At 37.4% G+C, this 17,453-nt stretch overlaps 1 protein-coding gene across 1 annotated transcript; it reads left to right on the forward strand.

The window, feature by feature from the left end:
* Positions 1–630: 630 nt before the first annotated feature.
* Positions 631–17,453, forward strand: LOC139118700 (neuronal acetylcholine receptor subunit alpha-3-like). The gene is made up of 5 exons (XM_070682123.1): positions 631–2,324; positions 2,787–2,831; positions 3,754–3,863; positions 8,895–9,858; positions 13,676–17,453. The coding sequence occupies exons 1-5, from the start codon at positions 2,229–2,231 to the stop codon at positions 13,799–13,801; spliced, it is 1,341 nt and encodes a 446-aa protein (XP_070538224.1). The 5' UTR covers positions 631–2,228; the 3' UTR covers positions 13,802–17,453.

Here is a 17,453-nt window from a genome sequence, read left to right on the forward strand (position 1 = left end):
TCTGTAACTATTTGATTTCAATCTTACGGTGCCATTTTAACAATTTAAAAATTACATCTTTTGTCAAAGTGTATAAAATTCAACTGAAATAACATCGATACACATACTTTCGTAATTTTTTTCCGTATCAAGGTCACATTCTTTCGAGAGTGAGACACCGATGTAAAGTGACGCAGAAACCAAATTTATGAAACCGGTTTTGTCTCTTTGATCTTACAGATGTACTTTGGACTGTCAATTGGATGAACCGGATACTCAATTATGCTATTGCGATGTAAAATGTCCCGAAATAATTGAGCGTTTATTGAGCACACAACCGACTAAGAAAGACTGCTTGACACACCAGACTAGTAGATAGAGAGACCGACAAACAGATAGACTACATTTGTAAAATCTCGGGTTGTGAAGCAAATATTGCCCTGTACTTTGTTTTTTTTTTCAATTCAAATTAGACACGAAACCGATTCAAAATCGATCGAATTTCGCCGATCACAATCTCACTGGTTTTCTGCACATTGGCAAAACGTGCATGCTACGACCTGAGAGAGAGAGAGAGAGAGAGAGAGAGAGAGACAGACAGACAGACAGACAGACAGACAGACAGAGACAGACAGACAGACAGACAGAGACAGAGAGAGACAGAGACAGAGAGACAGAGACAGATACAGACAGGCACACACACAGAGATAGAGACAAACAGTCAGACAGGGAGAGACAGACAAGGCAGATGACAGGCAGGCAGATATACATGATTTTAGAAAAGAAAGACAGCAAAGCAGGGTGCAAAGACGAATGATACATATTTAAATTGACACAAGGAATGTCAGACAGCAATGCATTCAGTACAGTATTTATGTAAATGAACTTGTGCAGAAACAATAAACGGGATACATTGTATATTCAAAGGAAAATAAATTAACTCTAGTGATAAAATCTGCTTGCTTCCATGCACACTATATTAGAGTAATTCCACGATGCCCAGATAAAATTGCTTTGAAATTAAGCTTAAGGTATTTTAACGACCATACTTACTCGATAATTTCACTGTTGTAACCATCTTCACATATCATGCTTTTTGGTTGACTTCGATTCTGGTTTTCTGTTTCTATTCTGTGTTTGACTTAATGCTTTGGTGTTATACATAGTTAATGGTATCTTTAAAAATTTCCTTTTAATATAACATGTAGGATAAAATAATAAACTATCTATCGAATGAAAAATGGATCAATTTTAACATATTTACTTGTTAATGCCTAAGGTTATCCTCTTGTCTTGCATATTAACGTTTATTTTACAGTTTGCTGTATATACGTAGAGGAACCTTGGTGCTTACAGCATGTTCTTAACTTTACTAGTATCATTATCGATCATTATACAGCCATTTTAAGATGATGTAATGACATAAAAAAGTGAAAAAAGTTCTTCACATATTAGCTAGGTCATGTAGAAAGTAGAACAGATAGATAAATTGGGGCGAACGTGCGCTTGATGTAAAGAAGTTGACGAGTAGACAAACTGGCACAGACAAAGAGAGAGTGGGATTAATAGCCGGGACCCTGCGAACTGGTAAGGAGAGGTTGACAAACGGACAGATAGACAGACAGACAGACAGACAGACAGACAGACAGACACGTGTAGGGAATAAGCGGGCCACATGTCACGACAAAATCACTCTGACAGCTTGCTAAGGACCGCATCACTGCTTATAACAAGTTGACTGGACATGTGAAACGGCAACAAACGGAAGGATGCAATATTATAATGAACTGCAAGAAGATAAGACAGATATGAAGAAGACAGCGCCACGTCTTATTAATCGAGTTATTTATTTATTTATTTATTTATTTATTTATTTATTTATTTATTTTGTTGGTTGGTTAGTTAGTTATTCAACTTATACACTAATTTATTTACCTATGGATCACCTGTGCTTGTGCTTGAATGTTTTGCAACAATTAACTGGTGACTCTTTCTTTACCCTGTAGATTTGTTGAACCGTTGTTAAATTCGTTGATTCCATATCATTAAAGTCATAATTGACACAGCAACCCTTTAATACGTTTCTCTAATTGTGTTTACATTTACACAATGGCAGCACCTCCAAGACTCCACATCTCAGGATCTGGGGGTTACAAAACTACAAAGGTGATGTTCTCAGTTTTAACTTGTTGACCTTTATTTCAGGAGCAGGAGGGGCAAATACTGAAAGTCAGCTCTACAGTGATTTAATGAAAGACTATGACCGAAACATGAGGCCGGTTCCGAACCCGAGTGAGGTTGTCATGGTCAATATGTCACTCTCATTGGTCCAGCTGCTGGAAGTGGTACGTAATGACTTTACATGATCTGGCCATACAACAAATCAAGATTTGATTTCAGATATCATCAATATCACACCAAGACTTGCTTTATTTTTCGTGCATAGTTATGCTCTACCAGCAAAATACTATCCGTGGTATTCTCATACAAATGGCTGATATAATAAAAAAAGCATTTTAATATAATGTGATAACAATTGAAAGAGTCTGTGTCGAGTTCAATTCCCTTGACTGCATACCTCGAATGTGCTACAAGAAAAAACAATTATTCTAATAGTTTTGTTTTAATTGTCTAGTTATCTGCGCACTCACATACTTGCCAGCCAACCAATCTATCTATCTATCTAAATATCTACCTATCTATCTAAATATCTATCTATCTATCTATCCATTTATAAAAAGGTTAGAGTCGACTGACAAAAACTATGCATATGTTTCATTCATTAACGTCTTTGTTTTTTATCATAGGACGACAAAAGTCAAGTAATTACTATGAGTATATGGCTATACCAAGTAAGTTCTGATTGACTGGGCAATCTGCCTACAAAACGATGTACTTCATGTGTCATAACCACAATGCACCTCGTCAGTTTGCACCGGAAAGGGGCAAACTGTACAAGTACACGCAACATCCAGACAAGTTTGCACAAAACGGAGCCTGACGAAGATTTGCTCTTCTGAGAATATCGTAAAAGAATCACGTTAAAACAGGTCTATGAACAATAGGCCCACAAAGAATATAGGAAGCTTTAAAGAGATACCATAGCTCTAAATTTTGACAATGTTTTAATCCGAAAAGTACATTTCAGGATCTAATTTCCATAATTTTTTAAGTATAAAATATTTGCCCTGCTAACACATTCATAATACCCGTATCTTAATTCATGGTGCAAATAGTGCGATCTGATCGGTCGAGACGTGAAGATAACTGTGCTATATTCGCAATATAGCACGGTTGGAAGAGGGACGGACTCTAGCAAGAGAAAACTTCCCATTTTGACGTTTCAAGCCAAAAGTTCAATATACTTTCATGAAATAATATGCCACCTTAGCAACGGGTATACCACTCGATTTTGACCAGTTCACTCCATATATGCACTCGCTAGCCCTCGTGTACATATGTCGTGAGCTGGTCACGATCTCTTGGTATACCGTCGCCAGGTGTGGTTTCTTGCTTAAATATACGATGTTCTTGGTGAAAATTGATATAGTTCCGAATTCGAATAAACCCAAATGTCTACTGCAACATTGGACATTAACCACAAAAAAGCTGCGCTTACGAGCAGGGCATTAATCACTAAGGCACAATTTTTGTAGGAGACTAAAAATGGTATTTTACAAAGAGGAGGGAGATGATGGAAAGCATATCAAAAGTTACAGGTCCCGGTGACTTAGCAAAGTGAGATGACTCGCATTCATTTGTCATTACCCGTAGATCTGGAACGATTATCGTCTCCAATGGAATCCTGACGACTATGGAGGTCTGAATTATGTACTGATAAAGGCCAAGGACATGTGGTACCCGGATACTGGGCTTTACTTAAGGTACTCAAAGTTTCTAAATTTTATTTAAGACATCGGCTTCTGCCCTTTCTGTTTTGGTAGTTCACAGCAAGAAAACTACAGAGAGATTTCAGTACATACCTGTAACAGGGTCTGATCAGTACCTGTAACAGTCCCAAAGAAATAAACTCTGTTACAGGGCCTGTAAAATTGGTCAGATATCAGGGTGTATGAACAGGTCTGTATAAGGTCTGCTGTTAACGGAATGTAAACAGTGATGTAATTTCTGAGTACGTGTATCCAGTGCTGTGACCACTTAACTGAAATATTGGTGTACAAACAGTGGTGTGTCAGTGTTGAATTTACAGGGCCTCTTACAATGTCTGAAAATTCGTCAGATTTCAGGGGTGTATATTTTCGGGGAAATGGGCCAATTTTGTTGACAAAAATGAATACAGGCAAAATTGTGTGCACATTAAAAGAATAATTGACCCTGTCACAGTCTGTTACAGGTCTGTATTCACATTGCTGTGTACAGTCCTGTAAAAACAGTGATGGGACAGGTAGGAATTTCAGGTCCAGTCCTTTCTGGTGGGCCAGAGCATAATTTCCGCTCCGCTAAGGGGCAACGTCAAAAGATCGATGTTTGAAAAAAACTTAATTGCTTAAGTTTGGGGGTGGGGGTTTTTGGCCAAATTAATTTCTGTGCAGTCAAAAACGATTTAACGTCTTTTTGGCAAATTTTACGATTTCAAGGTGGTTTTTTTAATTTTCATATAATTCAATGGTACATTGGTACGTCGTTTGAAAGAATTAGTACAGGGTATGAGTCCGCAATGTTTTTCAATTTTAGGTCAGTTAAGTTAGAAGGGGGAGTGGGGGGGGGGGGTCTGAGGCCAAACTTAAGCAATTAAGTTAGATTTATTATATTGAACTTTTGATGTTGCCCCTAACCTACGCAAAAATCTTTGTGGGTAGCACCAAGCTGTTGCCGCAAAGGGATGCGTGGTTAACGATGATGGCCTTGTCACGACTATGTGTCTACGGTTCTGTATATAGCCATGTCATCACAACACTCAGGCCACAGACCTGTACATCAGCCCCTGTCACACTAATGGGATGCCTTTGCTGACACAGACCTGTACCACAGGGTTGTGTTAGGGTCTGTACAGGGCCTGTCACAGGGGCAAATGTTTTTTGCTGTGTTCGTGACAAAAGCTGATGAAATTGGCATTATTCATTATGCTGTACATCAACAGCGATAGTATATCTGAGACACGAGTTTTTAGTTATTTATACATGATTACATAACGTGTAATTGGGAGGCTACAAATTCACTTTTTATACATGGAGTGTTCTAACCAATCAATGGGATCTGGAAACATCAAGCAAGATTTGTGCCAGTGAGGGTAAGAGAAAGGTGCTATATAATCGTTTACAGGAAATTTATGGATAATGTTCGTTAAGCGATGATGTCACAGCATTATTAGTCCTGGTTAGAATACATCGTGTTAATTTTTGGTTGTGTTAAAGAGGGGTGGTCGTCGGAACTGCGCGTGTGCGACTTTCTTGTTTATAAACAATATATTTCATGCATGATATCCATATGCATCACTTCAACATAGCTGCAACATATAAAGTTTACGATATTCATTGTTTCAACTTTCATCAATCGCCAACGTACCCTAGATACAGTATTTACATCGGTCGTAGGGTTCCCTGGCAACATTTTAGCAGAGTTCCGACGACCACCCCTCCCCTTTAAGCTTTACAAACTTATGACATGTCTATAGATTTTGACTGAACGAAACAGATTGATCTTCCTGCCAATCAGAATGAACATCCGCATCAATATGAACTTCGCTGAGAGCTAGATTTAATTTTTATCTCGATTACACACCAAAAAACATTTGCCCCTGTGACAGGCCCTGTGCAGACTCTAACACAACCCTGTGGTACAGGTCTGTGTCAGCTAAGGCATCCCACTGCTGTGACAGGGGCTAATTTACAGGTCTGTGGCCAGTGCTGTGATGACATGGCTATATACAGTGCTGTAGACACACTGATGTGACAGGGCCTGAAATTTCTCTCTATGTCATTATCGTATTTATAGGACTGTATATGGCAATGTGAAGACAGCCTGTAACAGGGTTAATAATTTTTTTAATGTGCACATAATTATCCCTGCATTAATTTCTGTCATCAAAATTGGCCAACTTTTCTGAAAACATACACCCCTGAAATGTGACGAATTTTCAGACCCTTTAACAGGCCCTGTAAATTTAACACTGACACCCCACTGTTTTCACACCAGTATTTCAGTCTTGTGATCACAGCACTGGATACACTCAGAAATTACATCACTGTGTACATTCCTTTAATACCAGGCCTGATACAGACCTGTTCATATACCCCTGATATCTTACTAATTTTTCAGGTCCTGTAACAGAAGTTATTTCTTAGGGACTGTTACAGGTACTGATCAGACCTGTTACAGGCATGTACTGAAAACTGCTTGTAGTTTTCTTGCTATGTACAAGAGTAGCTAAGCATATATTGTAGCCTTAAGAGTTTCGTACACGCTATATTTTTTGAGCTTTTTAACTCTATGCCCGTTTACTGAGTTATATTCTGTACGTGTCTGTTACACAACGCCGACACTAGAAATTTTACGTTTGTGTGCATGTAAGAAGGGTATGTTTGTCTCGTTATTTATACATGGCGCCCTAGAAATGATACATTCAGATGACAAGCCCACCATTACATCGTAAATAGTGGTCATAAATGGAAAATATTAGGGCAGGAATTGTTGAAAAATGGATTTTGTTGCTTTTTAGCTCACGTGTGTAAACACGTGGGCTATTGTCATAGCGATGTCTGTCTGTCTGTCCGTGCGTGTGTGTGTGTGTGTTAGTGTGTGTGTGTGTGTGTGTCTGTCTGTCTGTTTACACGATAACTCAAAAACGCCTGAACGGATTCAAGTCAGATTTGGTACACAGGTACCATATGCTACTTGCAAGAACTGATTAGATTTTGGTCAATGTCGCTTGCATATTAATGAAGTTATGCAATATTGTTTTTTTCTGTACAATGGTTTCCCTATGGAGACGGTAATTACAGTGTAGACATATATCAAGAAATACTGCACAAAATTTCATGAAACTTTTCACAGATGACAATCTAAGAACATTATGATGATACTGTGAGTGTCATGTCAATTATCTTCTCATTTGCATATTTAATGAACTTTTGTTATTAGTGAGATAACTCTGAATTTTCTGCATTAAACTTGATGATACTTGCAACAAATATTGATCTGATATATATCTAATTATACTTAGAAGCATTAGGAAGTGTCAAGTTGATAAATAGCTCATTTGCATATTTTATGAAGGTCTGTAATTAGTCATATAACTCTGTTAAAACTTCACCAAATGTGATGAAATCTGCTGCAGATAATGATCCAAGTAATATCTAACTGTAGTGTAAAGCATTTAGTAGTGTGACATTAATTAAGGGTTCATTTGCATATTTAATGAACTTTGTAATTATGTATATAACTTTGAAATTACGGCACCCAAGTCAGTGAAATTAGGTACAGAGATTGATTTGATAAATATCTAATTGTACTGAGAAGCATTTGGCAGTGTCAAGTTAACAAATCGGTAATTTGCATATTTTATGAAGTTTTGTAATTAGTGATATAACTCCAAAATAACTGCAGCAAATGTGATGAAATCTGCTGCAGAGACTGATCCGACAGATATCTAATTGTGGTGTAGAGCATTTAGTTGTGTGAAGTTAATTAAGGGTTCATTTGCATATTTAATGAACTTTGTAATTAGTGATATTACTCCAAAATCACAGAGTTAAATTTCATGAAACTTGCTACAGATGTTGATCTGAAAAATGTCCATTTGTACTGAGAAGCATTGAGCAGTGTCAAGTTAATAATTAGCTCATTTGCATATTTCATGAAGTCTTATAATTAGTCATATAACTCCGAAATAACTGCATCAAATGTGATGAAAACCGCTTCACATACTGATACGACAGATATCTAACTGTGTTGTAAAGCATTTAGTAGTGTAAAGTTAATTAAGGGTTCATTTGCATATTTAATAAACTTTGTAATTAGATATATAACTCTGAAATTTCGGCACCAAAATTTTGTGAAACGTGCTACAGATATTGATTTGATAAATATTTAATTGTGCTATGAATCATTGAACAGTGTCAAGTTAATTTAGGGTTTATTTGCATATTTAATGAACTTTGTAATTAGTGACATTACTCTAAAATTACAGCATTAAATTAAATAAAACGTGCTACAAATGTTGATCTGATGGATATCTAATTGTCCCATAAGCATTGAGCAGTGTCAAGTTAATTAACAGCTCATTTGCATATTCAATAAAGTTTTGTAATTAGTGATTAAACTCTTAGAGTACTGTGCGAAGTTGAAAAAAAACCTGCTACATAAGTGATAAAATATATCTCATTGTTCTGTGAAGCGTACTACTATTGATGAACCTGTTGTAAAACACGTGAGCATATTCAGTTCATATCTGGTTCTAACAATATGTATGTGACTGGACAGTGGAAAGGATTTAAGGTAGTACGTTTCTCTAATTGAAATTTTTGCTCAAATTTTTGGCAAGAAAACTTTAAATTATTCCCCTTTGAAAAAAATATGAAAATCAGGGGTCACCATGCGAAATTAGGTACAAGAGAAACAAAGTCCACGCACGACATCTACGGATACTTGAAATTCGAAATAACTAGCAATAGGGGAATTGAATTTACGACTTTCACAAAATGAGCCGGTAAACGCTTTATTTTCTCCATAAGCCTCAAAATGAGCCACCAAAAGAAATTGTAAAAGTTTGAGAGTCCGAATATCTGTCCCCGAGGCGCAGGGGGTATGCCAAACTTTGTTCTGTCAACTTCGAAAACGATCTTTGAATGTGAGAAAAAAAACGTTCACTATTCTGACAGCGACACCCAAGATTTACAGTCCATCCCTACGAGAACTTTAGACTAATATCCTTTTACTTTTCCATTCTTTGAAAGTGCCAAAGAACAACAAGATCAGCACCCTTACGTCATCACCGACTGGTTCCTGCTACGCGTGCATTCGACCGGCAAGGTGGCCGTCCAATCACCGCACTGCTGGTATATACCTTGCAATGTTGACGTCACCAGCTTCCCTAACGACCATCAGCACTGTGACATCTCTGTGGGTCAATGGTCTCACACGGCCGAGCAGGTTGACTACATCTCAATCTTCGATGAGATCAAGAAGGAACTGTACATTGCGAGTAACTCGTGGGAGGTGAGCGGATCAGCGACCGAGAAAGGCTACAGCTACGACATACATTCCGGAGGACCGTATGCGTATATTAACTTCGTCGTGTATTTGGACCGTAAACCGTTGTTTTACTTACTAAATCTTTGCATTCCGTCGGTGTTGCTTTCCTTCCTTTCAAGTCTGGTGTTCTACTTTCCCCCGAATTCACCGGATAAAATACCACACGGACTCTCAGTCCTGCTCACAATCTTTATCTTCGACATACTAGTGATTGACATCATGCCTGCAAGCTCTGATAAAATCCCTGTGACTACAAAATATCTATTCATAAACATGATCTTCACAGTTATTGCTATTATTGTCTCGGCGATTCTCATAAACGTTTACAAACTGGAAGGACGCTTTTCGGATCGAAAGCGGGCGTCGCTCATTGTGTTAGCGTCGATTTTAAGAATATCGCTCAGTGGCAAGTACATAAAGAAACAAAAGATGAAGATTGCGAAAGAGAGTGTCGGAATCCGCATTAAAGAATACGACAGGATGCACAGTATAATACGGCGGAGCGACAGATATAACGGAGCGTTGCCGACCAATGTTCACCACGGATCCAATGATAATACGGAGCTAGGCTTCAACAAAGACATCAGAGTGATAAAGGATAGACTCATAGTTATTCAAAAAAAGTTGGAAGACAAATTTAATGGACCGGTCGAAGAGGATTTGTCGGTAAGATAATTTTGATCATTGCTGTGACATCTCTAAAAAACGCAACATTTCGCATACACACGTTCCGAATAAATAGATTTATCAGTCTCTCTAGACGAAGTCCGGGGACAGGCGGTTTTGATCGTGTCCGTCCGTCCATCCGTCTGTCCGTCCACAAGTTTTTCAATGACCTGGCTTGACTGATTTTTTTCACACTTGGAACAAGCATAAAGAGGATCCAATATTGCAGCCTGGCGATCATTTTGTTTATTGTTTTCATTTTTCTATGTCAAGAACCGTTACTAAAAATGCAAACAACAACTTATTCCATAGCTTGCACAAGGATATCCATTGTTTTGTAATAGGATCCAATGTGGCCGCCAGGCGGCCACTTCGTTTCATATTTTCCCGTATAGAGCTGAAACTAGACATCCTTGGACTTTGTTTCAAAGTCGGTACTGAGACATAAAAAAGCACATCCACATTTGTTTCATGAAATGATCCAATGTGGCTGCTAGGCAGTCATAATTCATATTGTTTTATTGTTTATGTCTGCAACCGTAACTATGACATGCCAGTAACGATCTGTTACCAAGTTGGTATCAGTAGGGGTGCGTTCACAAATAACGATTCGGGGGGGGCGGCCTATAGGAATCGCGATTGAAAGATTATTTTTTTCAGATCCCCCCTCAGTTCCCTAACAAAATTTCAAATCACCCTCTATACGATCAAAATTTTTCAAGTCTCCCCAACTATCACAAGCCCGTATATCAGTAAAGGATGTGCCAGACTAGAAGAAAAATAAACATGTATCGTGCCGTGCCGTTCCGCTCGCAGATGTTCAACACTACTTTTTATTAGCAGTTTGTAAAGTCATATTCCTAAGGCAAGATATTAAATTGATTCATTTTTAAACGCATCAGTGAACTTTTTGGGTTTATCAGTCTAAGTCTAAGCTAACTTGAGTTAATCCAACTCCGGCAAGGTCAATTGCTCCTGCTGAAGAGCACACAAAATGACGATCATGAGAGAGTGGACAAACCGTGAATTCTGGCTAATTGCCATATTGTAAAAAACTGAGCACAGTGAGTGACCTACTAAAAATTTGTTTCAAAAGTTCAAGACGTATATGAATCAGATGCTAGTCAAAATTGACAATATTGGAAGGTTAAAATATTCCATCAAATAAACGTTTTTATCTCTGAAATTTCGGATGTAATAATGGCAAATTTTGTTAAAAATAAATAATTCCATTTAAACACATATTTTTTCATTTAGTCTTTGCTGATCCAAGTTTTGCTTTTATATTGTTTTATGATGAGATTGTGAAAATTTAGAAAATCAAGCACGGTGACCCTATCTTTTTTCTTTGATATTTGATTATTCTCATAAGCCAAAATTCAAAAATCCCCGATAACTTTTAAGGTCTCCTGGTCTTCCATGTGTTGTTCTCTAGCCTGATCTTGTGTACAAGTATGTTTCACTGTCATGAGCGTCATTTGACCCAAACTCTTCTTCAACTACCACGTACATCAGAGTCAGAGCTATCTCTATCACTGTTCAGGTAGTCTGGAATCTGATAAAATTATCACCTAATACATATTTGTATATACAGGCTTTGTCGCAAACTGAATATTGTGTGTTGGAGGATGCTGCGGGGAAACAGCAAGAAACTGTAGTTGATATATAGCACAGAAATATTGCAAAGATCATCAACAGTTGCAGCTTCTGGCCGGTGGCTAGGCTCATTTGGGTTTTTTACGACATATCATACATGTTTAGATATTTTCAAGATAAAAGTCATGAAATGTGACAAAAGGGTTCTAGATTTTGTTAGACATAAAAATGGTATTCATTACACAGGGTAACTGAACCGATTGTATTTAAGCTTGGTACAGTGACAAAGTTCTATGACACACATAACACATGATGCATGTCTTTTGTGTCCTGATGATCATTATGGCTGCCAGCTGACCGTTTTGTGACGGTTTTCTTATAATCATGGCGATCGCAAGAAATGCCTGAACGAATCCAAACCAGACTTGGTTTAAGGAAACAGAGTACAGTACACATACGCGTGTTTGTTTGGCATACAAAATGATCAAATGTGCATGCCTGACGGCTATTTTGTTACGTTTTTCTCATTTCCACAGCCATTTTGTTGAAGTGCCTGAAACGATTCAGTTAAAACTATATGCAAAGACATCGTACTATGATTTTTCATATGAAGTTATTTTGTGTCGTTTAGAATGACTGCACAAAGCATGAACAGAAACTGTTGGAATCAAAGCCGGGATTAACAGCTCCAAAAAGCATTTGATCAACTTTGGACTGTGTTACCATCGATGACTTGTTGAAAAAGTGATCCCAGTTTTAAAGTGCGTTTCTCAAATGAATGTTGTCATGTTAAGCTATTTAGGAATACGGCGTCTGGTGTAACAGACGGAAAGCTGACTCGCCAATGATGAATTCAACGATAGTACGTTGCAAAAAGCCTCCATACACTCGGCAATAGTAGACATAACTTTACCACTAATTACATCCATTTTATATTAAGGTGAAGTATGACAAATTCATACTAAATTAAAAAAAGCAAGGTTATTTTCATGAAATTTGGCAAATACATGCTTTAACATAGTATCGCTTTAAAAATGAAATCAAAATCTTGTATCTGAATAGGGCTCCCTAAGATATGAAAAAAATGTCAATTTCGAAGAACATGTTGATTTAGCATTATAAGGTATGGGCAATCTTTAGCGACTTTGGGATATAATTATTTCGATCAAGTTCCATTTTATGTTTTAAAATAATTGCTTTTTGCTGATATTTCACCGCTGACTACATAGAGTAAAAATGATATAATGTTCGGGTGTCAGTGTGATAAAGAAGGAAAGGTTTGTTCATACCATCTCATATCTTCTACTGATATCAAATTCTCGACGATTCATAAATTGAGACATCATTTAGCAAAAATTAAAGTAAGGTGTCACCATGTGAACACTCAAAATATGTCCTGATTAATCACTTTGCAGGGCTGACTGAATAATTATGCGCAGCTGTGACTTCAATGCCTGAATTTAATAAAATGAGTAACTTAGGGGGTCATGTCAGAGAGTGGGTCAAAGACCAATGGTGTCTCTTCAGAGAGACATCGAACTGAAATGTCAAGATAAAAATAGTCATGTAAATTGATGGTGGCTAACACAGAATGAGACCCGCCTCGTTATAACAATTGTGTCAGTCTATAGGGCGCTTAACTTCGAAGTCTTTTACGATAAACTACTGCATTCTTTTAACTTTTCAACCTGTAGTTACTTCAGTATCGATTCAATTATTTGTGTCCCTGTGAAGTTGTAATGGCAAATGAAGAAATCGTTTCATCGATAAGCCGACAACCTCGAGACAATCAGAAAATTCATTTTTATGAGTTTTAAATTTTAGTACAGTGGTTCAATTTTCAACGATCGTTTTAAATTATCATTGCCTTTAGAAGTGAAACAAATTTATGTGTCTTTCAAAAATAGTAAGAAAGCTATCTAAACGAGGTCATGAAAAGTCTGGTGGCTTCTAGTTAAAATACATCACAAAATGCATATTCTATCGCTTCTGAGAAGCTGCAGCGAAGTACGATAATATCGATCTCTTATCCGGATAAAGATAACTGGTTATATGCTAAGCTTTGGTAATTAGTCTATCCACTGTGCATGAAGGTTATTTCCCTTACGAATACTGAAAACAAATACTGAAAACAAAACTGAGTTGATATCACACACTAATTCTCTCTCTCTCTCTCTCTCTCTCTCTCTCTCTCTCTCTCTCTCGTATTTTCTTATTCCAGGACAGTGACTGGAAGTTGCTATCGTACGTTTTAAACCGTGTGTTCTTTATAATTCTAATGTGCGTCAACTTCAGTGTATCCCTGTGGACACTCCTGATCGGAACTGGTTTTCATAGCAGCGAATAAGAACATCTGGAACTACGTCATGGACAAAACGAGCACCAGGATTACGTAATGTCGAAATGCTTCTGTCATTCTCTCATCAGCACAACGCTCATTAAGGTAGTCTGCGCCTCGAAAGTGAAAGACTTAAACATTTGCTCAAACTTTCTTAAACGAGACTTTCAACCATTCTCTTGCCAAATCAACAATAAAAATCGGGGGTCACCGTGCAAAGTTCAGAAGTAGCGAAACAATTGCCCAACATTTTGCAATTTTTGAAATTCAAAATGGCCGCCATCCCTGTGTTAACTCTATGGGGTAAAATTAAATTTTGGAATTTTGAAAAACTAAGACGGTAAAAGTTTTTCTTTCTTCGAGAGCTTTAGAATGAGCCCCCACAAGTGGTAGATCAGAAAAGAATTGTAGAAATTTGAGAGTCCGATTGTCTGTCCCCGAGGCGCGTTCTACCTTAAGCAAAAGCGGGGAAGAACTGTATCGTCCTCATGACTCTTCATTCGGTAAATAATGACCAGTCCAGCCATTTGATAGAAATCGTGAAAATATGTGAAAATATGTAAAGGACATTTGAAGTTGATCTTAGTGCGACACTTCTATTCCCACTTTTGGTTACCTCACAAAGGCTCGTAACCAAGGCGATGTATTGAAAATTGAAAGTAATTGACGCAATTATTTGTAGATTTGGGTCATTTCTGTCGGAAAGTGTGTCTGTTGCAAGTACGTATTTCAGTGGCTCTACCTATATTTACAGACTCGACGACCCATCAGTTTACGACACTCTAAGGATTTGTGCAAATCCAATATTTACTTTTATCCGAACAAAAAATTACAACATGGGATTAACGGCCTGTTTGAATTTCAAATGTCAGTAAATTTTAGATGACTTGTTCTCTTAAATTTGTAAGATTTTAAAGATTTGTAAGATTTTAAAGGAAGGTTTTAGAAAAGGTTTAAAGCACGTACTACTCTGAAGGTCATATCGAGAGCTTTATTTTTTCACTTTGGCTGCGTTCACAATCGCTTCCCGAGGAGGAGGAGGAGGGGCAGGCGAATCGAGGGAATATTCACTGAACATGATTGGAACTAATTTGGGAATATTGGATCTTCATATTGTTCAAATTTCTCAAAAGTGTTAGGTGCCCGTTAGCTGGATGTTTCAATAGTACAAATTACTCATAGAAATAAGTGTATAACTTAAAAAGAAAAGCAGGTGAGCTTACACTTACAGATTAAACCGACATTAATTCACTATCCAATGATCCCAAATCAGTTCCAATCGTGTTAATGATTAGAGTTTAAGAGTACCCCCAACAACCTCAAAACATTTCAAACCCACTCCTCTTATTCAAATAATTTTCACCCCCACCCAAATGTATGCATTATTATACCTTGAAATCTGGCTTTGCATCTGCTGATGAATATGGCCATGGAAATATAGGACATGGTGAAAAACTGAATAACAGATTTTCCAAAGGGGCCAAAGGAATTTTAAATACAGGAAATTTTCAGTATGCCTGTAGTATCAGGGTTGGCAGAACCTGAAAACACCAACAACCGTCCGCACAAGATATTGCGGCTAAATTAAAATGTGAAACATCACTGAAAACTAGTCGGCAAAATTTAATTAACAGCAGGTCAATTAGACCGGCGGCTGGCAAAAATTAACATGTTCGGGATTGTCATTAAAATAATATATTCACTCAGTCTGGTTGCGTTTGGTTACGACTATAATATCTTATTCGCCTTCAGCTAGTCCCTGCGAGTCTAAACAAATCCGTCTATGTGTTGCAACCACATCAGAGATTTGTTTTCAATCGAGTGCCACAGGCCTCTTGGAAGCTATACTACTACCTCGTAGTCAGTAAATGGGTACAAGCATTCCCATTTGAAGCTACCCCGTTTCGTCCACTTTGGACTCTGTAAGTGGTTCCAAATGCTGAATAAGAACTACAAGGTATTAATCAGTCTGGAAACTTAACACACACCATTGGTTTCATGTCAGTGGTGGAGGATTCTGCAGATGATTGTGCGTAGAATGCGTATGTAATTTTATTCACAACATTTCTGCTGAAGACGAGAGGGTCATGTAATCTTAATAAGTTTGTACTACTCTTAAACGAACAACATACTCTTGACACAATTTAGAGGCCGGAGCAGTGTCCCGTGCGATATATGCGAACCTTTTTGGGTGTAAGCAAGTACTGTAATTTATGTCTACAATATATACAAAACTGCGAACTTTTTTGTTCAAATCAATTTTGTGTTACTTTTCGTTTCATTATTGGCACGTCAGTTATGACACTTCCAATCGGCAGTGTTATTTTTACAAGTTTCTTTATTTCAGCACCACAGTATTTTTAAGTACTCTCAACATCCCCCTCCGGAGGTGTTTGTTAACACAAGCCTCGTTCATACATAATATTATATAGGGCTCAGCCCTTGGTGTCATGCCAGGGGGTTTAGATAAGAACTGTTATTTTGTATCGATTCATGATTAGTACTGTACTTTATTGCTCAACAACACACTCAGGGAGTGTGGTAAGGCAAAACTTATTACAAAACTCAAAGATGCACTCTTCAACAAACACTGGATGAAGCTACTGCTGGAGAAGGAGCTAAAGTACAAGAAATAAGCTTAAATTTGGCAAGAGGTAGTTTATCTTCGTGAGTAAAGATGTACATGAACTTTTCTCTGTCATTCAAATCCAAGAAAGCCAGGAGTATACAAACTTGAGGATGAAAATAGAATATCTCGATAAGTTATGTATTTTGGACAAAGTGAAATTCGTCCTCAACTAAAGACTTACAATGTTTGCAGAATCCCTCATTTGCAGAAAATTGTGGAATTGACCTTCTACTCAATTCTATTTGAAGGTTGTGATCCGATATTCTTGGTTTTCTTAGTAATATTTGTTAGCATTAGTAATAGTAAAGGATAAAATGGAATTAATTGTTACTTGCTGTGTACGTTTGTACGACAACTATGCAAAGTTTACCCTCTGATAAACACAGTTCACGTACACGATGTAAGACCCTGCAGGTATAGATTTTCTGTAAAACTGTTGGACAAAAATTGGTAATTTTTAACATAACTACCTATTGTGTTTAACAAGGGACATATTGTGCCATCATTAACGTTTCAATAGTAACTGCAAAGCCAAACTTTGACTTAAAAGCTGAAACCCAGCGTTCCGTCTAAAACTGGCAATTTTTGCATCTAGATATTGACACTAAATTCAATCCCAGCATTCTTTGCGTATGTCCTCGTTCGTATGTACGACAGTTTTCTCTCTTTTTCTACCGTTCAGGCGTGATAGTAACGATATTTTGTATTAGTGACAAGGTGGACAATAATATTTACTGGCTAATAAAAGAGATATATTTTATTAATGGCATGTTATCAAATAATACTTTGCACGATTCATTTACGAGCACTGAAAAAACATGGCGGTGCCCAAATATTAAGTCGAGTACACTTCCTGTCACTCGCATGATATATTATGAATCTGCGCATGCGTAGTCATTAAACCGCTGGCGCGACTATTATTGAGTAAAATTTCGCTGCAATAAGTATATGTGAAATTCCAAAGTTTGCTAAAAGTTACTGCATTTTGTAATACTTTTATTTGTAATAAATATAATAAATATGCCTGCCGAA

This window comes from Ptychodera flava, chromosome 2, assembly GCF_041260155.1.
Source record: "Ptychodera flava strain L36383 chromosome 2, AS_Pfla_20210202, whole genome shotgun sequence".
Lineage (NCBI taxonomy): Eukaryota > Metazoa > Hemichordata > Enteropneusta > Ptychoderidae > Ptychodera > Ptychodera flava.